The sequence below is a fragment of the Megalops cyprinoides genome, chromosome 15 (assembly GCF_013368585.1).
Source record: "Megalops cyprinoides isolate fMegCyp1 chromosome 15, fMegCyp1.pri, whole genome shotgun sequence".
In the NCBI taxonomy this organism is placed as follows: Eukaryota; Metazoa; Chordata; class Actinopteri; order Elopiformes; family Megalopidae; genus Megalops; species Megalops cyprinoides.
In genome coordinates this window covers 1,597,096-1,620,187 of record NC_050597.1, presented here as the reverse complement: position 1 = coordinate 1,620,187, position 23,092 = coordinate 1,597,096, and the positions used below count along the sequence as shown (strand labels likewise).

General features: G+C 52.1%; 1 protein-coding gene across 3 annotated transcripts; it reads left to right on the top strand.

The window, feature by feature from the left end:
- The first annotated feature begins 49 nt into the window (after window positions 1-49).
- On the top strand, window positions 50-22,743 carry LOC118789651 (protein FAM53B-like). Of its 3 annotated transcripts, none has more exons than XM_036546142.1 (5): window positions 50-178; window positions 10,722-10,969; window positions 12,024-12,078; window positions 14,134-14,834; window positions 21,587-22,743. In XM_036546142.1, the coding sequence occupies exons 2-5, from the start codon at window positions 10,877-10,879 to the stop codon at window positions 21,890-21,892; spliced, it is 1,155 nt and encodes a 384-aa protein (XP_036402035.1). In that variant the 5' UTR covers window positions 50-178; window positions 10,722-10,876; the 3' UTR covers window positions 21,893-22,743. The 3 variants fall into 3 exon arrangements, with proteins under 3 accessions (XP_036402035.1, XP_036402034.1, XP_036402036.1); XM_036546141.1 differs by having other exon boundaries at window positions 50-244; XM_036546143.1 differs by lacking the exon at window positions 50-178 and adding an exon at window positions 982-1,058.
- The last annotated feature ends 349 nt before the right edge of the window (window positions 22,744-23,092 follow it).

Here is a 23,092-nt window from a genome sequence, read left to right as displayed (position 1 = left end):
GGATATAGTTACAATGTTTCAGTAAAGAGCCTGGCACTGCACGCTGTGCAGTTCGGCTGTACAGTAACGCAGGCTGAGTGCGGCGTGGACGCGCACGCTAAGGGCTCCCACGTTTTTCTGCTCTTTTGTTGCAAAGATTGAAGATGACCTAACTTCACTAGACAAGACAGTTGGCCAGGTAGTCAGGCATTGATCCTGAAAATGTATTCCCTCTGATCAGCAGTTCGTCAATATGCTCATTCCTGTGAGTATTCTGTATATTGAAATAAAATAGATAGACGGGTCATTGTAGTGAACTGTTCGTAAGTCAGCTAGACAGTTGTCTTGATAAGTTATTTTACTGTCAGATGTAGTGTATTGCAAACAGTGTCTTGCTTGTTAGTGAGCAAAGTTATTAAATTACAGTTGTGCCTTAAAAGTTTTGGTTCTGTATGTGGTGCTATCAAGCTAACGTTGTTTGTGTTGAAAAGCACATAGGGTCTAAGCGATCTCTGCTAAAAGGTGAATTAACTGGGTAGCAGAAAATGACCTGACTTTATTTTGTATGTACCGAACCCTTATTGTTTGAAAGCTTACTTAATTACATTTCGCCAGGCTCGTGGGGTAGATGGGGATCGGCTTTCCCACCGACGCGTGTTTTCTAGTTAAACCGAGCAAACATCCGCAAATATTGAGGAACCGCGTCAGTGCGCTATGCGATCATTCTGTGAATACAGTAAACGGACTTCATTGACCTGTCTCACGCGAGTTTACACTTCGCTGAGTAAACAGCTACACTTTTTGGGAACTCCTCTGTTCTTTCTTTTTTTTTGTGGATAAGTTTGCTAGCGAGAGAAGTGCTTGTAAAAGGAGTAGCCAATGCTGAGTGCTGTGCCGTGTTTCAGGCTATGCTGAACGGTCCCAGCTGGCCTGTAGAGAGAGCACCGACTGCGGATGGCCGGCTGTAGAGGAGCTGATGGAGAGATCATTTGCTTTGTTATCGACTTTTTCAACAGCAGATCGGACCGAAACTTTGCTGTGTTTAAGATTCCTGGGTCTTGAATAACTAAGAAAGCCAGGTGGGGGATTAAGTTTCTTTCTCTTTCTCGTGCCTTTAAACTAGCAAATACAAAGTGTGAAGGAGAATAATAGTGTGTACTGTGTTGTAGGGGGATCTGTCGGCTAATGCATTGCAGCTTGCGTTTTTGATGATTTATGTGTGTAATTATGCCTGCGCGCGGCTTCCTCGCATCTGTTAGAGGGGAACGTCGCCCTCCAGTCCCGTGCAGTCCCGGGTCCCGGGTCCCAGTCTCGCTCATCACAGCGCACTTGGAGACCGATCGTGATTTTCGCCGTCCGCCTGAATCACAGCAGAGCGACAGTGATATCCCGAGACCACACACACTGCGGTTCGTCTTAACCGCGGCTGCTCGCTACGGTCCAGCTTTGAAATATAGTACCACTCCTTATCGCTATCATTAGCTATAATGCAGCGTGATTAACAATCCTCGCTTCAGTTATTCAAGGAGAAAGGGGCCCCTAATGCACGCAGTATGGAATTATGCGTGCTTTGTTCTTGCTATGTTGAGGTTGGAAGAGGCCCATTCATTCATCTCAAGAATAATATGCATGCAGGCTAAGTTATGAGTTTCACTAGCCATGTAGGATCTGGTTTGTATGGACTGTGGGGGGAAAAACCTGCCTGCACAATATGCCACTTTGTTAATGCCTTTAGAGGAAGCTGCATCACATGAAAGAGGGGGGAAAAAAGTGAATTTAAGACTCTCCAGCATGTTGCTGTAGAAGTGCGACCTGGCCGCTGGATCTCCGCATGGCGTTGCGATTACTGCATGTGGTGCCAAGCTTGGCACGCAGAGCCGGGTTTCTGTGTCACGGCTCAATTTGCCAACATCTATGGGCTACCTTTAGGAAGGAGCTTCCATCTTAGCAGCCAAGTTCTGCACAATGCGGGACCCACTTTCAGTGCTTGGAAACATGTCCCTGTGCTGGAAGGTGCAAGATATAGTGAGGAGGTTCTTTAAAAAGACGTTACTGAGTTTTTTTGTGGTTTATTGGTACTCGTTCTTTGGTTGGGACAATTTGTCAGAAGACTGAGTGGTTCTAGGCAAATCGCTGTGTGTACTTTTCCTAAAACAGTAACATTACATAAGACACCCAAACCCTTGTCTGCTTGCCAAGATCATTTCCTCTTCCAGACTGGGTAAGTGATCTCAGTGAATGGTTTTACTGGTTAGTGTGGCCTATTTAGGTATTATTCTCCTCGGATGTAAGGCAACAAAAACATGCTGAACAGGTTTTGCTCTAAGCAACTGAAATTTCTCGGAAATGTCAGTAGTGCGACTTTTTTTCTGAACATCATGTGAAGTGTGTTGAGTATGGTCCCTCCTGCTGCTGTCCGTTTTCTCATTAGCGTGTGCTAGAAAACCTGATTATAGCAATTTACTGCTTCTGGGACATTTTGCAAACAAAGCAGAACCGAGGTACACATAATGCTACCAGCATCTGACTAGGAAAACAGCGGTGCTGAGAGTTACAGGAGCCCCAGGATCATCTTACAGGAGGGGGAAAGACCTGGGCTAGGCCAAGTGTTACTTGCATTTGCATGTGTTTTGCTTTCAGTGCAAGTTAATGGCCAGATCTGTGCTTTGTGATTTTTTTTTTTTGTGAGTTGTTTTGTTTTGACTTTTCTATTTAAATAGTAAGTTTTATGTACTTGTACTTTGTTTTCAGTTAAGTTACTTTTGTAACCCTACTTAAATTTATTTTAATTCCAGTGCAGTGTTGATATCACAATGTTATCAATGTATTTCCAAAAGGATGGATCAGATGGTTTTTCAAACTTCTTTTAAAATACTTATTTTTGGAGGTCACAAATAGAACTGCATCATCAGAATTGTTCACATGAGTGAATGGATCATCTTTGAAATTCTAAAGACCTTAATTTTTGATGGTCAGCAAAACCTGATCTCTTTGTAGTCCATGACTAAGCAGGACATGCTTTCCAGAGTAGAACATGAGACAAAATGAAAGAAAGACACTTAAAAAAGCCTGGATCTCTGACATGGTGCAGAATCTCTAGGACTTTCAGCAATTGCTTAGATTATTATGATGATGACTTCAATTCTGTCTGCAGAACCTAAATATTTTGAGAGTAAATATTCTGTACAATCCACAGGAAAAGGGGAACAAGATTTATTAGTTTGTACTGGCAACAAGCAATTTAATGTTCCAACTGAATTACACCCACGTTTTAAAGTGCAGACTATGTTAGGCACAAAGGTGTTGTGCCTACATGAGTGCTGTGTGGCTTCCAATTATTACTTTTTTATAGATCATATTTGCACACACAGGTGATTTAGAACGAATTCCAAAAATGCCACAGCGTGTGAGCTTGTTGGGTATGTTGTGTCAAGGGCAGGTGTGTTGAGTAAGAGGCCGGTGCAGTCCGAAGGTGTTCATGTACGCTGCGTTCAGCTGACACAACAAGCCTTTCACAACAGCGTCTTTCTTGGGGGAATGGGGTCAAAGTTCGGCACAAAGCTCTGTGGAATTGACCTTGCATGAGCAGGCTGTGTGACAGCAGTTTGAGCGCGCTCAGTGCAGGACAGCACTCATACTGCTGACTGAGAGGCAGCTCCAGTACGCATGCAGATCAGGCCACATCATAACACTCAGTTATAATGAGAACGAGTGCCTCGCTATTGATATGGAAATGTCCGTTCCCCTGGCAAGCACCCCTCTATGAAGGCCCTGCTTCTTCACCAAGCCTCCAGTCTCTTCAGAAAACACAGGATCCAAATAAGCTTTTTTTCTCTTTTTTGTTCTTGAATTTATGGAGTAATTAAACATGGGTTGTTTTAAAAAAGGAGAGCCGACTGGCTGCTCAGTGTTTAAGATGTGCAGGCTGGAGGGGCCTTTGTGTTTATGGTAAACTGGCCCTGCTCATTCTGAGCAGGCAGCTGCGTGCCCTGGAACTGTGGCAGATCCCACTCTCTCTCCCAGACCCCGGGGCCCCAGGCTGCAAGCCCCCAGCCCCCGGGCCCCGAACTCTGAGCAGGGCCTTGAACGCAGCCGTTAGCTGTGCTCCTCCACGCCTCTGTTCTCCCACACCTCCCTGTCATTTTAACAAGGCCCTTTTTCTCCTGCCTGACACACAGCCATGTCTGTTGTGCTTTGGTATTGCTCAGCGTTGAATGCGCAGCAGATTGCGTGCGCAAAGGTGGCTCTTCCCCCTGTGTGGTGCTCCGGTTGCTCCGTGTCACCGCTAATTTACATGCTACTTCTGTAACCGTGATGTGTCAACACCCATAAAACTGAATGACATGTGAGTGGCCCAGTTATCGGATTTTGGGAGTCTTTTCATACCAGCCAGGGATATTCTGTGTAACTCTGCCCCCTCAGTGATTTGATTGGATAATACAGTGAAGACAATGATGGAGGCTGCAGGTACGCCCGGTGCTGTTTTTCGGTGAGGACTTCAGCAGGTGAAGCGCCCTCGCTTGCAGCAGGGCTATTCTGGGAGATGTTGCTGTATACAGCGTTCTGCGGTGTACCTTTCCTGCTCCAGCTGCTCATTCTGCAGAATCCCCTCAGACTGCTGCTGAAGATGGAGGATTTATCATGGTAGCAGAGTGGCATGTATATGACCAGCATGAGGAGACCGCCTGAGGGCCAACTCTAATTGCTGTCACTCAGCGTGCTGAAGGTGCGCGGAGTTCTGTTCTGCCTGGGAGCGTTCTGCCGGCGCACAGCCAATCAGAGCAAAACAAAAAATGCTTTAAGAAGGCAAAAAACATGCCCTATCTTCACAGTGTATCTAGGCTGGGCAAGTGGCATGCCTTCTTTGCAGCTATCTAGATCATGTCTGATGAACAGTGATGTACAGCTTTGGACACTGAATGTACTCCACTGTAGCATGAGATAGCAAAAGATGATAGGAGTTTGTAATGGAGAGCCCCCCTTCAGGTGAGCGGTCTGTAAGTTTTGTGGTGGAAAGGATGTACCTCAGGCATGCCCTGGAAACGACTGGAGACCTTAACAGAGATGACATCACGGTTTTGCTTTTCTTTTAACATCACAAGGCTTGTGTTAGGAATGACAAAGAGCTATTCTTCAGCTAATTTTTCCATGCCCCCCCTTCGTAATGACTATGGATATCTCCTGTCTGAATCATTCTTGTTTTGTTCTCTTTTCCCTGTGCTGTTGATTCAGTACTGAGCGTAGTCCCTCTGCTCCACTTCCTGGATGTTTCCACTGAAGCACGGCACAGACATGCTTACGTAGCATAAGGTGAACCCTGTTTGCTTCATCGAACTGCAGTGCTCCCCCCCCCCCCTTCTTCTGTGGTCTGCACTGAGTTTCAGAGTGAACCCTCCTCACCGAGTGCTCGAGGCCCGGAAGGCAGCACAGCGATTTCTCACCCAGCTCCCTCTCCTGAGAGAAACAGCATCCTAACAGTCAAACTGTCCCAGAATCAGTGCCTAATGAGGAGGAGGTCCTTCATGTTGCGGGAGATTTGTGTGCATTCTTCACTGCGGTGCTCTCAGGCCTCATAAATCTGCCACTGGCATTTCACCCCTCCAGGTTAACGTCTCTGTCAGACAGCCCTCAGCGTGAGAGAAGGGTGGGCAGAAACTCTCAGGCAGGAGGGGTATCCCATGAGCCTCAGCACTCCAGCCTCCTTCAGGTGCAGGAGTGCACCAGGGTGAAAGTTCATGCTGAGCCAATCGAAGGGAGGCCGAGGGGCCGGTGTCCTGTACTGGGCGATGGGGATATTCCCCTGCGTGATGAGGGGGCACAGGGGGTGGGACTTTTGGAAATTACATGTTTTGTGCCACATATTTTCCGTGCCTCGGAAGGAAGTGGTGAAACGGGATTTAGCGGACCTACATGACGCACTCTTGACGCTTGCACAGAGCTCTTGATCGTGCTCCATAAAGAGGATTACTGTAATTTCCAGGCTGCGAGCCGTGGAGGCTCTGATGGAATGCATCCATGAGGATTAAGCCTGGTGAATGTGCACCGAGCAGACGCCATGGGAACGGGGGAGACCGCAGACAGGGCTGGGGGAGTCAGGGAGGTACCCCCCGCACAGAGAGGTCAGCCCAGGGCGGTATGCCTGTCTGAAAGGTGGGGTCCTGTCAGGTGATTTACTGACTCCGCAGGTGGTAGCTGATAAACGTGTTGAGTAACCTAGACTGTATTTATTCACGATATCTTTTTCCATATCACAAATGTCTGCCCGAACTGGTCTTAATCTCAGTAGATCTGTCAGGACAGAGAGGGCATTTCTGTTCATGGGAATCCACCATGTGCTGCTTTGCAGCAGACGCAGGCTGGCCAGACTCAGCAGCCATGTTGTATGAGGGATGTGTTAAGGTTTAACTGGGAGCCCAGCCTTGGACACTGATTTCCTGCTGCTCCTGCTGGCTGCTGAGAGCAGTTTTCGGGGGGCACTGTGGTGCAGGGTGAGAGCAGTTTTCGGGGGGCACTGTGGTGCAGGGTGAGAGCAGTTTTCGGGGGGCACTGTGGTGCAGCATGAGAGCAGTTTTCGGGGGGCACTGTGGTGCAGCGTGAGAGCAGTTTTCGGGGGGCACCGTGGTGCAGGGTGAGAGCAGTTTTCGGGGGGCACTGTGGTGCAGGGTGAGAGCAGTTTTTGGGGGGCACCGTGGTGCAGGGTGAGGAGGGCGAGCAGTGCCTGTGCAGAGCTCTTCCACACAGAGGCGAAATCTTCGGAGAGGAAATTACGCAGCTTTAGCAGATTCCTCCCCCTTCCTGCAGGCGTGCTCTGGTCCACAGGGGTACTGCACCTTTTCAAAAGAGAGCTTTGTGCTGCTCTCTGTGTCTGGCTCCATGGATTTCCCCCAGGGTTTGTTATCACACGGTAGCTTACTGCCACAGTTGCAGTGTTTTTTGCACCCTGAAGTAAACTGTGAAGAGGCTTGTGACCGCAAAGGAAGCGTGCAATATGAAGAGTTTCATAATGACGGAGGATCAGCCGCGCTCCCACTGATGGGACAGGAAGCCCAGCACAGTCACCTGCAGAACCAGCCACCTGTGGTGTCACAGCCAATGCAGAGCTTCAGGTGATTAAGAAGCCATTAGTCTTGAACATGCTTCTCATACAAACCAGAGATAGGATAAAGCCCAATCTTTGAGGAATGTGTTTGCGACCGTGGTCGTTAGGGAAACCGTTCCCTGCCGGCTCAGAGGGAGGTTGACTGGATTTCGTAAGCGGGGCATGCCGTGTGTTGGCGTTTTTTGGTGCAAAGGTTGAGGTGGGGCTGCGTGGGGAGCGTGTCTGAGTGCGCCTCGTAGCTCTGTGAGAAAGCGCTGACCCTGCCGAGCTCCGCACAGCCGGGCCGAGCGCATTGTAGCGCAGAGCTTTCCTTTCACCCCTGAATGGCAGGAACGCTCCCCCGGGGCTCTCTGAAAGCAAGGTGAATCCCAGAGCTGAGCTGCAGGCCCAGAGCTGCTCCACTCCCACACTGCAATCACACTGTTTCAACAAACAGCAGGGAAACCCGAGACGATCGTCTTCGTTACCCTGCCCTTAATGGGAGGCTTGTGTGCCTTTACAGTCTGCTGCATGCGAGGATCTCAGAGCAGTGTGAGCGCTTACACTCCTGCCAGCTATCACTGCTTAGAAACATAACTCCTAAAACATGAGGGCTGGCATACGTATTTACAACTGGAGTTTCCACTAAGTGCATCTGTACCCATGAGAGCATGAAGGAGTATTTAAGTTCTGGTTATACCAGATTTGGGCTGTAGCCTACAGTTTTAGGAGTTGGGAGGGGTTAATAGGGGGTGTAAAAGGTAGCACTGACTGGAGTTTTTGTAGAGCCTTATCTGCAGAACTTTAAAGGCGTCTGTGGTTGTTCTGTGAGAACACAACCCGTGGAAAGTGTTTGCTTGGATGTTCGTCATGTGTACAGATCAGCATTGTGCTGCTACACTCAGCTAAACACTTATGTCTTTTTATGTAAAGAGATAATCTTTCACATAGATTTACTGATCAGTTTTTATGGAAAACTTAAAAGCTCATATTGTATACATTCATAGAAAATGATAGGGAGTGTTATTCACGCCTTATGAGTTGATTATGTCACAGAATGGCTGGAAAAGTTTCTCTGTTTGAACCCACTGCATCACATTCAGAGAAAAGCCTGTTTTTCCATAGGGGCCAGAGTCCCGGAAGAGCTTAGCTCAGGAGTGTTTGCGCTGACATTACCGGGGAGGTGATCCCCGCCCCGGCCTGGTCTGGAGTCGTGCTCCCAGGCATCACCTGAGACCTGATCAAAGCTGTGACAGCGAGCGCGTCACTCTCAGGAACGCGGTAACCAGATCCGCTCGGTCTGGGACACTCAACACCAGGGTCCAATCAGAGAGAGCCCCGCGGAGCCGTGTGCTCGTTAACCTGAGCTGGGCGGGGCCGGGACACTGAGTCATTGTCACATCACCCACATGAAACGCTGCGCTATTATCCTGAGACACCGAATCTGGCTGCCATTAGAGAGAGGGTGGCTGATACCCACTGGAGCTGGACACACAACGCACAGCTCTCCTTCAAAGCATCCCGGAGGCGTTCATAAAGGCGCTAATTACCGCCGCTGCGTGTGTTCACACATACCTGCACCCCGGCTGCGTTCGGGGAGTCACTTTTTAAGTTAATCTCAAGCAGAAACACATTTAATATCGCCTGCCAGATAGGATCAGCCGCTGGTTTAATCGTGTCTGTGGTGGTGTAAGACGCTGCATCGTTTCTGCCCAAGTCCCTGCCGCTCCGCAGAAGAACGGGCGCATTAGCAGGGTTTTACAGAAGATCAGTGCCGTTGCGTGAGCCTTTGTTCCTTGTGAATCTCGCTCATTGTGAAGTGCAGGACTCGCAGTGCGGTGCAGTACGGTGCAGAGTTCCCGCTAAACCTGCTCTGAGGCCGCTGCCTTGCGTGAGCGGTCATGGGATTCTCAGAGGTCAGAAGACAGTGAAGCACGGCGATCAGCAGTGAGCTGTAATAGTCAGTAATGTGGGTAATGGATGCCCTCAGCTCCAGAGAGCTCCTGCCTCTCTGTAATTAGAGACAGGATCATTAGGTTATCATGCCTCCAGCAGCCCTGAGCCCCCAGCCGGCCCCGTCCCTCACAGCGGGTCCCTCACAGAGGGTCCTGACAGCAGGTCCCTCACAGTGGGTCCCTCACAGCAGGTCCCTGACAGCAGGTCCCTCACAGAGGGTCCCTCTCAGCGGGTCCCTCTCAGCGGGTCCCTCTCAGCGGGTCCCTCTCAGCGGGTCCCTCTCAGCGGGTCCCTCACGGAGGGTCCCGACAGCAGGTCCCTCACAGCGGGTCCCTCACCGCAGGCTGCATTACACCTCCCAGTGGAGCCGTGCTGTTAAAACCGTGCCGGGCTGTACCCCGCCGGTGCGGAAGGGCCAGCCTCTCGTCCCTTCGGAACGGCCGCTGGGGTCTTGTGATCTTTTCCTGATGTCACCTCTTTGTCTCCCACGGTGTTTGATCCTCAGCACAAGGCTCCTTTGTTTCACAGATAGCAGAACAGAGGCTAGGTTAGCCCTCCCTCTCTCTCCCTCTCTCCTCTCTCTGTTATTCCTTCCCTTTTTTTCTCTCTCTTGTTTCATGTCCGTCTGTCAGTCTGTCTCTCTCTCTTCCTTCCTCCCTCTCTCCCTTCCTCTCCTTTCCCTTATATCTCTCACTTATATCTTTCTCTTTTCTTTCTTTCTTGTGATCCATGTCTCTCTCTCCAAGTGCCTTTTGGAGATTGGAAATGGATGTTTTGCTTGACAAGCCTTATTGTAATTCGAAAGGTCAGGCCTGTGCTTTTTGCTGTTCGGTTAGAAGCCGCAGATTTTCTGGTTTAAAAGTTCCCTCTGATTATCTGTCTCATGGCTGGTGCGGCAGTGTTGATGACGAGAGACATGTTTCTACAGCCACAGGTGGCAGCTGGTCCAGTCCAGCCGGGCGATGCTGTGACATGGGTTTGACTTCTCTCTGCTCTGTATGCTGCAGGTAGAAATATATTCAGATGGGGAGATATAATAATCATCACATTTGGCATACAAGGAATGCAGTGCACAAGGCTACACAGTTTGAAACCCAGGCTGAGATCCTGTGGTAGCAGAGAGGTCTGAAAACACCTGTTAAGTTATTTGCTTATGGTCTGTGATTTATATGAAAATAATTTCTAACAGTTATGATGTATTTTAAGACGTTGTTGATGGTGTGCACAGCTTGTGTTGTGGTGTTTGGTGATGCGTGGTGACTGGTGAAACCACAGGGCCTCATCAGCCAGTTGTTTTGTTCTTGGGGCCACACATGTGGAACCAGTGAGCAAAGTGGGGGTTCTGCTGTGGGCCTACGGTGTCACCCCTGAGCCCGTCTGACCAGTCGGAAAGGTTCCTATCAGTGTCACCCCAGGACAAGATGCAAAGGTCACCAGACCACACATGCACGCACGTACACACCTTACATTACATTATTGTCATTTAGCAGATGCTCTCATCCAGAGCAACTTACATAGGTTGGAATTTTTATGTTACCCATTTAATATAGCTGGATATTTACTGAGGCAGTTGTGGGTTAACTGCCTTAGTACAGGATGGTACAGAAGCTGTGCCCCAGCAGGGGAATTGAACCAGCAACCTTTCGGTTACGAGCCCTGCTCCCACACACACACCTCGCTCACAGCCCCTCTCTGTGCTCTCCTGCAGGGATCGGAGGACGCGTGAAGAGCATTCCAGCAGGGCGTGAGGGCCTTCTGCGGACGGGAGCCAGCCGCTGCAGCCTGCCACGCCCATCCCCATGTGCCCTCAGTAATTATGGCTAGCTGTGGCCTCTGCCTGCACTCCAACCGACCGGGGCCAACATGTGTGTTACCATGGTGATCATTTACAGTAAAACACTGGAAAAGAAGAAGGGTGTGGATGATGTAACGTCCAGAGTGCCAGACGTGGAGCTGGTAAGGCTTTCACTGATACTGCGAGGAGCGCATTGCAAAACAGCCAGCGCTCCAGTAACAGCTGTCAGCTCTGTCTGTAAGCCGCGCTCTGCAGTCTCCCTGTATGTTAACGCTATGCAGTAACTTCCATTTCCAGGAATGTGAGCAGAAACTGCAGAAAGGAACCGTTGAAGGGGCCTCTTGTGCCTCTGACCTTGTGAGCGCAGCCATAGTGTAGTTCATTCTTGGTTGCGCTCAAGCTAAACACTGGCCATTATGCAACGGGATGCTTGCTTTCTTAATTTCCAGCTTCAGAGCGAGTGTAAGTGACACATTCTTTTCACTCAGCCCAGCTGTGACAGAAGAGGGCGGACTGTTAGACAGGGGAATCCGGGATATGTTCAGAGCGATATCCCTGCCTCTGTCCATGCATCTGCAGTCCCTGTGAGGGGCGCAGCAGAAAGCTCCGGAACGTGTGCGTGCTAGCAGCCAGACAGGGCGTTTGGCAGCGGGGTGTCATTACCGCTGCTCTCTGCTGCTCATTGTAACTGCGGGGGCGTGTCTTGTTTCCTCCGTGTCACTGAGCACATCGCAGTCTGTCAGCTTCGATAGCACCTACCTGTCGAGTAATGTTTGGTCAACCCCCAGCCCACCTTCTCCAAAGCCTGTCTCCCGTGTTAAAGCAGAGTGCAAGGCCTGTTAGTTTTCCCTTCGACATGTGACACTCCAGCGTCCTGCTCATATCCTCATGTCTGATCTCTGGCTGCTCTGAAGCTGCAAGGGTCAGGAAGGAGGTAGCACCTTTAGCCGTGGAGAAATGGGCATTTTCTGTAACATCCTGTCTTGCAACATGTCTGTCTGTGAGCCGTGCTGGCAGCTGCCAGTGGCCTGTGAGGTGCGAGCTGTTCCTGCAGGCTGTGAGAGCAGGAGAGAGCGCTCTTTGAGGCTTTCTCTCGGCTCTCACAGTGAGAGTGCTGTGTGAGAAAAGCTCCTTTTTCATGCTGTGATTTCCCCTGAGCAGCCTGCCGGCCTCAGGGCTGCCTGGCCGCTCCTCTAACACTCTCTCTGTCCACAGCGAGAGCCGCAGACCATGAGCAAAGGGACAACCCTCTTCTCCTGCGGCACTGTGGGTAAGTCTCCCCCTCTCTCTCCCCCTCTCTCTCTTCTTCCCTACAAATCCAATTCAAGTTTCTCCTTTCTATGTGTAGTGTCACCAGATGCTAAATATGTGAGACAACTGATATATAATATTCGTGCCATAGTAATAAAAAGGAAAGTCTCTCTCTCTCTCTCTCTCTCTCTCGCTTTCTTACTCTCTCTCTTCCTTTTTCTTTCACTCATTCTCTCTCCCTCGCTCACTCACACAGTGTGCACCTGGTGTCACGGTGCTCTGCAGTGGGGGCTCCTGGGAAATGGGCTATTATTAAGTTTTTGGCGCGCCTTTCAGCGGCACAGAAAATGTCACACTCATTAGCATGTGACTGGAGGGTGACAGAGAGGAGGGGGCGTGTCTTCGCACCTCGTCTGCTGTCCCTGTGGAGAGACGCCACATCGCCGTCAGACGCGGCTGTTGCTCTGGGATCCATTTTTGAACTGGACATGAAAAACGTGCATGATGACTCTGTCAGCACAGGGTGGCTGATATGGAGGCCTCTCTCACTGAGCTGCCTGGTTTTCTCACAGACTCTGATTCGTTCTATTGTTGTTAGCTGGGTGTCGCAAACATACAGTTTAGAGAAGGGAAGTGACCCGCGCACCTGTGCAGCGCTGAATGGGTTCGAGAAAAGCTGGGTGGTTTTCTCATTCCTTTTTTTTTGTGTAGCATTCTTCTCAGATCAGTTCCCCGCCCCCTTGTAATCAAATATGTCCTGGAAGGATCAAGGGCACATTGTTTGATTGGCTGAAACGATGAATTCTGTTCACATGAGCACAAAGCCAATGCAGGGAGAGCTGTGGAGGGCATTCTTCGGGCTGGATGTGAGGAGCGCCGGGGCGCACACAGGCCCATCGGAAATCAATAGGGTTTTGTGCTGGTTCTGGGCTGGCCGTTGGCCGCCCGTTTCCACTGTGGTAGGTGTTATTCAGAGTGTCATTGTTTTGTGACGCACCTACGTAATGGGCATAGCTGAGATTTTATATCAGATTTTGGGAGCTGGTTCCCTGGGCGGAGGGGACCCAGGGGCGGATTCAGCGCTGTGCTCTGGAGGCCAGACACGTGCTCCTGAAGGCCTCACGACACACAGCCGAACCTACAGGGGCGCTGCCTGATTCTGAGAGCGTGCACTGTTTTCTCTCATGCACCATGCATGTCACACAGGTGGCCTGCTGTTGAGTATCAGACAGTTATCCAGGTGAAAATCCAGGTGAGGATGGAGTTGCCCTGGTCAGAGCTGAGGGGCCCGGCTAGCTGTGTGTTTGGCCTCAGTTGGTGAGGGCTCTCTGTAGGCCAGTATTCACTGACCTGGAGCAGTGTGTATGTTTTGAAAGTCTGAAAAGGTTGCTAGTGAACATGGTTTCAGTAAAATATGTTTAGGTTAGCAAGTTTTAGCATTTATTTAATCATTAATTTGGCAGTTGCTCATATTCGGAGCTGTTGCCGTGGCGTTAGACCCTGACCGGTCTGTGAAGAGCACAGAGGCCTTGTTGTGGGTCTCCTGTGCTGAGCTGTGCTCTTCCTGAGCTCCCTGTGCTGAGCATGGCTGCTCTTGCACTGAGCTTTGCTTCTGTTGCTAACCGTGGTGTCCTTGCATTGAGCTGTATCTCTCTGCAGCCTCCTGTGCCTGTGCTGAGGTGGGCTTCTCCTGCCCCGCTGCTCCGCAGGGGCATGGGCCTCCCGCTGAACGCAGCGTACCGCCGCTGTCCGGAGGCTCCTAAGAGCAGCGAGGGCGTGGCTGCTGTTTCTGACTCCTCAGCTCCACTTCACAGGCAGTTAGTCTGGAGGCATGAGGTGTTGGGCCCTGGCCGCAGCCCGGCTTCCTGCCTGCTTTGTGTGAATGTTTTCCTTCTTCTTCCAAGACCTCGTTGTGCCGTATGAATGTAAATGCCTGTGGGTGGAGGGTTTGCTAAACTGTACATGATATAGTTAATAAGGGTTTTTATGGGTTTTCCCGTGTGCTCAGACTCAGAGCTCTGTGAGTTTGGCGCTGGTTGGCGCTGATTGGCACGTGTGTGTGTGTGTTCTGCAGAAGCCGACAGGTGGCGTGCGCTGGGGCGGGGCTGCGCGGTACGGGCGGAGCCCGCGGGGGCCAGCCTGGACAGCCTGTGGGACGTCCTGCCGGAGGCGTGCCAGAGAGAGCGCGGGTGGGGCCAGGAGGCGGGAACGGCCGGCGCCATCACCAGCCTGATCCGGGACCTGAGCCTGAGTGAAGCTCCGCCCACGGCTCCGCCCAGCAAGCGCCAGTGCCGCTCGCTGTCCTTCCCGGACGAGCTGGGCGGGTGCCGGTCGGCGTGGCGACCGCAGGGCTCCCGGGTGTGGGCGGCGGTGGAGAAGCGGAGGTGCCACAGCGGCGGCAGCGTGCGGGGCAGCGGGGGGGCATCGTACCCCCCCATGCAGCGCAGCTCCAGCTTCAGCCTCCCTGCGCGCTCCAACGCCCCGCCCCTGCCCCCACCCCTGCCCTGCCTTGCCCTCCCCGCCCTCGAGCCCCCCCGCCCTCTATCCCTCTCCCTGTCCCATGAGCAGATCAGCCCGTGCACCCTGCGGGGCCCGTCGGCCGCCAGCTCACCCGACTCCACCCCGGAGCTGGGCCGGCGCAGGGGGGCGGGGGGGCTGGCCCGGAGCCGCTCGCAACCCTGCGTCCTGAACGACAAGAAGATCGGCATGAAGCGGAGGCGGCCAGAGGACGCCATGGAGCAGAGACCCTCGCTGGACCTGGCCAAGATGACCCAGGTGAGTGTGTTTGAGCCAGGCTGCTCGGGTCTGCACCAACCTGCCGGAAACACCCTTCCTTACCTCCGATCACTGTAGACACTCCTGCTCTGTGGTGTTAAAGTCTGCTCTTGGGACACAGGTTTGTTTAGAGTTGTTTACAGGAAAGTAAGGGGGTGTCTCATTTCTGCATCCTCTCTGGAGTTCAGCAGGATTGGTCTTTACCAGAGCAGGACGGTGTGACTGTGCTGACCGCGCGGTCGTGGTCAGGCACCAGACGAGCTGAATGCGCCAGGTCTCGGTGCCGTTAAACATTAATCCTGTGCCTGTGTAGTCTCCCCACTCCTGAGCTCATTCAGTTACACCCCAGAACAGTCTGAGCCTGCCTCCCACTGACATTCTGGCCCCCTCGTCCTGAAATAAACACTGAAAGCAAGCGAAGCCCGCTGCAGCTCGAGAGCTCCTTAAACTCTGCTTGGCCTCTCTCTCCGTCTCCGTGGACCGGGGAATGTAATCTTGCCGATTTTAGGATTTCTGGGTCACTGCTTAGAATGACAGGGCAAACGCGGGGGCGTCCCATGAGACGGGGGGATAGTTAACGAAATTTCAGCCGCACGGTTTTGCGCTCATGGCCGTGGGCTAGCGTGCTGTGCTGAGACAGCCGTTTCGTTAACTCAGTCGGCTAAACAAACGTTTGAGAGGGTAAACCCTCACACTTCATTTAACGCCAGCCTGTGGGGGGATGCGTGTTTATTTGGTAAGTGGACATAGTTTTTAAACTTAGGCTTTTTTTCCGGAGCTGCATCCATGTTGAGGCCTGCATGGTGAAAAGCTCAGTGTTCAGTGCTGGAAGTGTTCAGTGTTGGAAGTGTTCAGTGTGGGAGTGTTCTGTGTGCTACAGGAACACAGAGCTCGGCTTTTGGCTTGGAGGAGCAGATGGTACACTTTATCGGCATGACCGCGGGCTCGACCCGGTGGGCCTCCAGTTTCATGCCTTCTGCCTTGGGGATGGAGGAGCGTCCCCCCGATGAATCGCCCTGATCTGTCCCCCCGATCTCTGTCTCTCTCTCCCTCACTCCCTCTCTCCCTCCATTACCCAGCTGAGTGCTGCTAGCCCTCCCTCTCCTTATCGCGCTCAACAAATAACCACAGGCTATCAGACTCCTACCTGCTGAACTCGTCCCCTGTAATAAAGTTTTACCACTTCGAGTGCCAGTAATGAAACAGAGCCGCTGCCATCCCGTCTGGTGGGAGTACCTGTACTCCTGCTCTCAGCTGAGTTGTCAGCAGGAATGTGTGAATCTTTGCGTTTATCTTTGGGTGGTTAATGCCCTGTATTAAATTGAAAGCATGCTGTTTTTTTTTCGCTGCTGTGTTGTGGTTATACACGCTTGATTGCTCTCGTTACTGTAAACACAGATTGGTCATACAGGTAGAATCTTCAGTTTCAAAGGCCTCACGCACATCAAGCGAGAGGCAGTCTACCTGCGTGTGCTCATGTGCTCTCTCACCCCCCCCGATGGTGGTGCCTGCTCCGCTGGGGGCCGGGGGGGTGTGAAAGGTCGCACGGTGCTGACGGAGCAGGATAGAATCTCAAGGTTGGGGATGGAAGGAGGGGAGAGGGGAAGTGATGACAAGCTGAGGCCGGCTGTGAGTACAATCCCAGAATTCCTTGTGGAAATGTGAGTCTGGCTGCGATCCGCACGGGGCAGTCTGGATGTCTGACGTGGTTGAGGACAGATGAGATTTTGTGGGGGCCGTTGGACTCCCTCAGCTCGTGTTCTCAGCGGGGTAGGCTGGAGAGCAGCCGAACTCTCTGACCGGAGTGCATTCCTATTGATCTCAGATAAACGTCAAACAAAAACATGACAGTTTACGCACCTGTCTCAACCTGTTGTGTAACTTTTGCTCGTAACAATGTACTGATTAATGGAGCCACCTGCTTGTGCACAGCCTTTACCCGGTTGAGTGTGCAGAGACGGGCAGAACACACACGCACACGCATGCGCACGCATGCACGCACACACACGCACACACACGCACACTGAGGCAGACCCGCAGTTTCAGCAACATGCTGGGTTTCTGCTGGCTGTTTTACTCAATCAGTTTAAGGTTCTTCTGAATGGCGGGAGGGCTGACTACCTGAAACTAAGATTTAATTCTTTTGTTGCAGAAGGTAATCTTGGTATGAATTCCTCTCAGCTCCTTTGAGAGAAGCTAGCCCTGGAAAGGCTGTCTGGAGTGGCCCTTCTGTGCCAGTGAGCCTGTGCTTCGGCAGGGTGTCACGGCCTCTGTGTGAGGGCCATGCTGATTTTGGGTCAGCAGGATCCCGCGGCAACGCTGTGGTGGGGGGGTGTGAATTCTGCGGCTGTCTGTGCTGTTAATGGGGCCGCAACACTGACACTCTGCGGGTTAGAGCGGCGGCACTGACACTCTGCGGGTTAGAGCGGCGGCACTGACACTCTGCGGGTTAGAGCGGCAGCCAGGGACACTATGGGGACACTATGCGGGTTACAGCGGCAGCACGGACATTCTGCGGGTTACAGCGGCAGCACTGACACTCTGCGGGTTATAGCGGCAGCACTGACACCCTGCGGGCTAGAGCGGCAGCCAGGGACACTCTGCGGGTTACAGCAGCAGCACTGAAACTCTGCGGGTTACAGCGACAGCACTGACACTCTGCGGGTTACAGCGGCAGCACTGACACACTGCGGGTTACAGTGGCAGCACTGACACACTGCGGGTTACAGTGGCAGCACTGACACTCTGCAGGTTACAGCGGCAGCCAGGGACACTCTGCGGGTTACAGCGGCAGCCAGGGACACTCTCAGCCTGCTCCCCTACTCACAGCCCACTGTGTGTGTGTGTGTGTGTGGGTGTGTGTGTGGGTGTGGGTGTGGGTGTGGGTGTGTGCGTGTGAATGCGTGTTCACGCGATGCCCATCAGGGCTCCCAGAATGCCCTGCTGTGGGCCGAGGGGCCACTCGCTGAGCTAGTGCTGTAGAGGCTAACTCAGGCCCCAGTGAAAAGGTGAGCTGTTTACTTTGGTTTGTAACTGTAGTGTTTTCCAGCTGCAGACCCTCGGCTTTCTCCCCAGTGAGATGCATAACCCTGGCGCTGAGCAGGACGGGGGGGTGGGGTGGACGAGGCTCAGTGGGGTAATTTCAGGGGTTTATTGATTGGGGGGGTGACTGGCACAGTCGAGCTCCCTGGGCTATTAATACCCCCTGATTGGCAGGGGTTCAGGATTGTAAAGGATGGGCATTTTGCCCCCCGCCCCCATTCTCAGGATGGCTGCCGTTTCGCGCGTAGCACGGCTGCGTTCCGCGGGATCCCAGGGGCCGCCGGAGGACATGCCGCAACTGGTCTCCAGCAGCGGGACGCTCCGAGGTCAGGGTGGGGTCAGCTCAGCCCCTGGTCCCGCCCCCCCCGCCCCCGGCCCTGCCGCCACAGCTCCCGCCACCACAGCCCCCGCTCCATCTCACAACACCCAGCAGCATTCTGCACTGAAAACACATGCCTATAAGTACACAGGGGAACAAATACAGCTATGACAGGAATTTGGGTAATAGCTGTGTGTGCACGTGTGTAACACTCACCTTCCTAGCCGGTGGTGTGTGTGTGTGCGCACCTGCGTGTGTCTGTGTGTGTGTGTGTGTGTGCGCGCGCGCGTGTGTCTGTGTGTGAGTGTGAGTGTGAGTGTGCGCACCCGTGTGCATGTGTGTGCATGTGTGTGCATGTGTGTGTGCGCACCCGTGTGTGTCTGTGTGTGTCTGTGTGTGCGCACCCGTGTGTGTCTGTGTGTGTTTGTGCGTACGCGTGTGTCTGTGTGTGTGAGGATGTTTCTCTAAGTCTGCTGTGTGTTTTACACCAGCAGCTGTTGCAGCTTCTCAGCTGAGACAAACCCCGCCAGTTCCCAGTAAGGGCAGCAAGGATTACAGGGAGAAAAACTCAAACTGTAACAAACTGAAAAAGGGAGTGAAAGGCTGAGAATTAGAGCTGCTTTACTCTCCCAAAACAGGGACAGTAACTCCATTAGCCCAGTCAGACTTCCCCATGGCAGCATGCAGGTAGGCCGAAGGAATCTCATTTCTGTTGCATTGTCACCGCTGACTTTCACTGTGATTTTAACCCACACACAGATTATCCAGCAGCTGCTCTCCAAACTAGTTAAGCATTTGTGAGAGAAAAGTTTACGGCTTTTTAGTGTATCTGTAATTACAGCCCTAAAGGGTTACATGTGGCAGCTTGGGACAGAAACGATGTCACTTCCGTGTCCGTTGTGGGTACCGTGGTGACAAACGGCATCTCACATTTTAACGTGAGTTTTGTTCGTCTCCCGGTGTCAGTCATCGGGTCTTCTGACCGCAGAGACGGAGACAGCCTGTGAAATATTCCGAGACGTTCCCAGCAGCCGCTCGGGGGCTGGAAAACGAGCACCATCTGAAAGTGCACTGAGTGGGCGTGGCTTGGCGTGGAACTGGACAGGTAAACGAGAACAAGCCGCAGGTGTGGTGTGGGTACCTGTGGAAGGTCATGCCCTGCTCTGCTGAGGTTAGCGCCGAGCGCAGCACACGCGCACGCACTCACACACACACACACACACACACACACACACACACACACACACACACGCTGTGGGCAGCTGGGTATGTGTTGCCGCTGTTTGCAGTGTGCATACCGTGTGCTGCTGGAGGGAGGGCACTCCCTGTGTCAGCAGCAGCACAGCACCAGCGCACGGCTCCCTGCGGTCAGCCTGCAAAACGCGGCTCTTCTCCTCAGCCTCCCCCTCGGGCATCAGGGAAGCACCGAAGGGCCGCTAATCACAACAGGGGTGGCAGTACGTGGGGGGTCTGGAAAAACAGGATCCGGCCGACACTGTGGGGGACTGTGGGATAGGCAGGCAGGAGAGGAGCCAAAGGAAGCCGCAGAGTCATGTGATCTCCTGTAGGGTGCCTTGCCACTGGTTGCCATGCCCGGACACGCACACACACACACACACGCGCACACACACGGACACGTGCGCACACACACACACACACACACACACACACACACACACACACACACACACACGGACACGCGCACACACACGGACACACACACACACACACACACGGACACGCGCACACACACGGACACACGCACACACACACGGACACACGCGCACACACACAGACACCAATCCCAGGCCTCTGAGCGCAGAGTGGCTGGCACTTCCGTTCCCAGGTCAGCACAGATGCATGATGGGAGAGTGGGGAGGTGCTGGGTTTCGCAGTGCAGAAGTCTCATATGCTGGCCAGGGGGTTTCCCCCGTGCAGACTGGCCTTACGGGACCGGCTTTAAAGGGCCTGGGGTTTGTTCTGTGAGAAAATAAATTCCAGGGTAAGTGTTTGGTTGTTCAAACAAAGCTTTCCTAAATCTGACCCATTAGTACCTCTGGTGGGTTGATGCGTCCAAACAAACCTTTTCCCTGGGGGTTTCTTTTCAAATATCTCTTGACTTTTGCCTAATGTTCTCTACCGCTGTTTAAACACACATCCATGTGGATGCTGGGTGTGTTTGCCTACCCAGAGCTGCCTGCAGCCGCAGAGTGCATCTTAAATCAAGCGAGAAAAAAGACCAGCCTGAGTAAACAAGGCAGAAGCATTTGCCTGTAGCCCCACATAACATTTCTGTGCAGAAAAAAAGGTTGTTCTAGTAATTGATGCCATTTCCCATGTAGGTTCTAGTGGCCTGCTCACACTGCATAATTTTGAATTTCAGGCTATTGTACTCAAGTTAGTGTGTCATTCTCACTACCTGGTTCATAAGAGTTACTCTACCATAGATTTGCTTAATTTGGATATCTAAACTTTAGGAAAATCCTCAAATGTATTGGCATTGTGGGGTGGACTCTCCATGAGATACGTGATGTGTGTGCACAAACCTTTGTGTCATTATACTATAGACTGGAAATGGCAGTAAAAAGACAAGGTCTTGAGCACACATATAGGGTGGGCTGCCTGGTGTGCTGATGCGGTTGAATTTGCTCAGCTCTGAGAGTGAATGAGAATGCGGGTGGCCATGTTTGATTGCAGATGAGGCTGCTGTGTGCTGCAGCTCTGAGATGTGGAGGCCTGTGGAAACCGGACTCACTGGCTCTGTTCCTGCCTGTAGGCTTTTGGAAGTGTCATCAGCGCTCAGACAGGTGTACAGGCTGTTCTAGACACATTGGCAGGAGATTTTGGCTCAGGCCACTTGAGCAGAGTTTGCATCGATAGCAGGATATCAACTGGGCATTTTTTCTGGGCATTTTTTCTGACATGAACCAGCTCAACACCTTGTCACCCCCCCCCACTTGCTCCAACAAGCAATAAAATGTTGTCCTTGAGTCGTTTTTTCCATCTGCTAATTTGTTTACTGCGTGCAGATACATGTAGGCCGGTTGGGCAGAACTGTGACTCGCACCCGGGAGCGGCAGGTTTATTTACGGAAAAGGAATGGCAGTGTCAATCAAATCGCCGTGTCCTCTGTTTGAAATGACAGCCAGGAGACAGGAAGTTTGTGTTTGACAACACAGCTGCACCATCACTATGGAGACAGTGACTTCACATGCGCACACCAGCCTCGTGAAGTTTTGCCCTAGTTAAACATTGCCGAGGATCCTAAGCATTTACAGTGTCCCTGTGACTTTGCGGTTTCTCTCTCTGCGGCCTGGCCTTCACTGGCGAGAAAATGCACCGAACAAACTCTGACATCCCCCCCCCCCTCTCTCTCCCCCTCCTCTCACAGAAACTGCAGAACTTCCAGAGTCTCAGCTGTACTGGGATCAGTGGGGCGGACTGCTGCCAGCCAAGCCACGCCCCTTCCTCTTACAGCCAGTGTGAGACTGCAGGGGCGGAGCCTCAGCAGAAACCTGGCGAGGGCGGGGACAACAGGGACGACTCATCCAATGAGGAGCTGGACAGTGAGGACTTGACAGGAGGGACAGCGAATGGAGAGGAGGGCGACACCCTGTGGGAGGCGCCCTGTAAGACCCAGAAGGACATGTACCAGCTGGGGGGCGAGCTGGACATTGAGCAGATCGAGAGGAACTGAACTCCCTCTCGCGCAGGGCGGAGGGTCTCGAGAAAGTCGTGAGAAGGTGGGAGGATGACGTGATGTGACGAGGGCAAAGCAAGTTGGATTATGGGAAAGCAGGAAACGCTGTAGCAGAGGCTCAAGCCCCATCAGCATGGTCAATTATCAGGACTGTCGGGGGAATGTGAAACCGAGAGATTTGAGTGGGAGCAGCTGTATGGATTGACTGTGTGTGTATGGCGATATCTTCTTCACAGGTGTCCCTACCTTTGCTCTAAGGACAGAGGGTGGGGCAGGTTGCTGTAGTGCTTTCCCAGAAGCTCTCTCCATCAGTCTGAAGACCTCTCTGTATCTGCAATGGAGTGAACAGTCCAGAACTTTGTATAAATGAATAGGAGTGGGGGTTTTGAGGCCATCCCTGGGACAGTTCCTCCATTCGATGGGAGGCACATGATGACCAGGAGAGAGCAGGAAGTACTGCAGTCGGCCGACAGCGACTGGCCCCACGTCCGGGAGGACAGCCACACTCTCGCTGCTCAGCTAAAGCGATGGGTCTCGGGGGTCACAAACATAACAGGGAAGCTGGTCTCGTGAATCGTATCCTCTTCTACCCTATCGATAAATTATGCTTAAAGTGTTTGTTTCTTTTGTCTTTTTACAATTTTTAATGCAAAAATATTTCTATTCGAATAAACAACACTGAATTTTAATTTTACAGCTCCTCCTTGTATCAGCATATATTTTTCTAACTGTGAGATTTTTAAAGGCTGTATATTGTTGATGTCAGAATGGGGAAAAAAGGACACCAGAACCAGAGACTACTGTTTCTTTAACAAGGCAGATGACAAATAAACCTTCATGCAATTTCACTCGTGGTCATGTTTCATTCGGCCTCGGCTGGTGGTATCGGCTGCTGTCACGAAAAACCTCATGTTAGTGTTACTGAAGTAGGCCTGCAGTCTTTCTGGAGTCATGAAGTGCACCGAGTATTAGAATTCACCAAATGTCCCCAACCCTCTTCAGGAAGCAGGTGCCGTGATATAAAAAGTAAATGAGTGTGAATGGGACACTGAGGTGGGCTGGCTGCATTTTCCAAAGTTAATGTAGGCGGTTCTTTCATCGAAGACACTCTGACATGGATTTCCTGTTCCTTGTTGGCTGTGTGTGTCGGCATAGTGCCGCTTGTGGGATAGACATCCCAGCAGGTAATGGGGTCAG

What these genes read in the sequence shown, in the direction of transcription:
- LOC118789651 (XM_036546142.1), top strand. Translation starts at nt 10,877, where the DNA reads ATGTGTGTTACCATGGTGATCATTTACAGTAAAACACTGGAAAAGAAG. An exon ending in GAGTGCCAGACGTGGAGCTG is followed by an intron (nt 10,970 to 12,023) that starts GTAAGGCTTTCA and finishes CTCTGTCCACAG; the next exon opens with CGAGAGCCGCAGACCATGAG. An exon ending in ACCTGGCCAAGATGACCCAG is followed by an intron (nt 14,835 to 21,586) that starts GTGAGTGTGTTT and finishes CTCCTCTCACAG; the next exon opens with AAACTGCAGAACTTCCAGAG.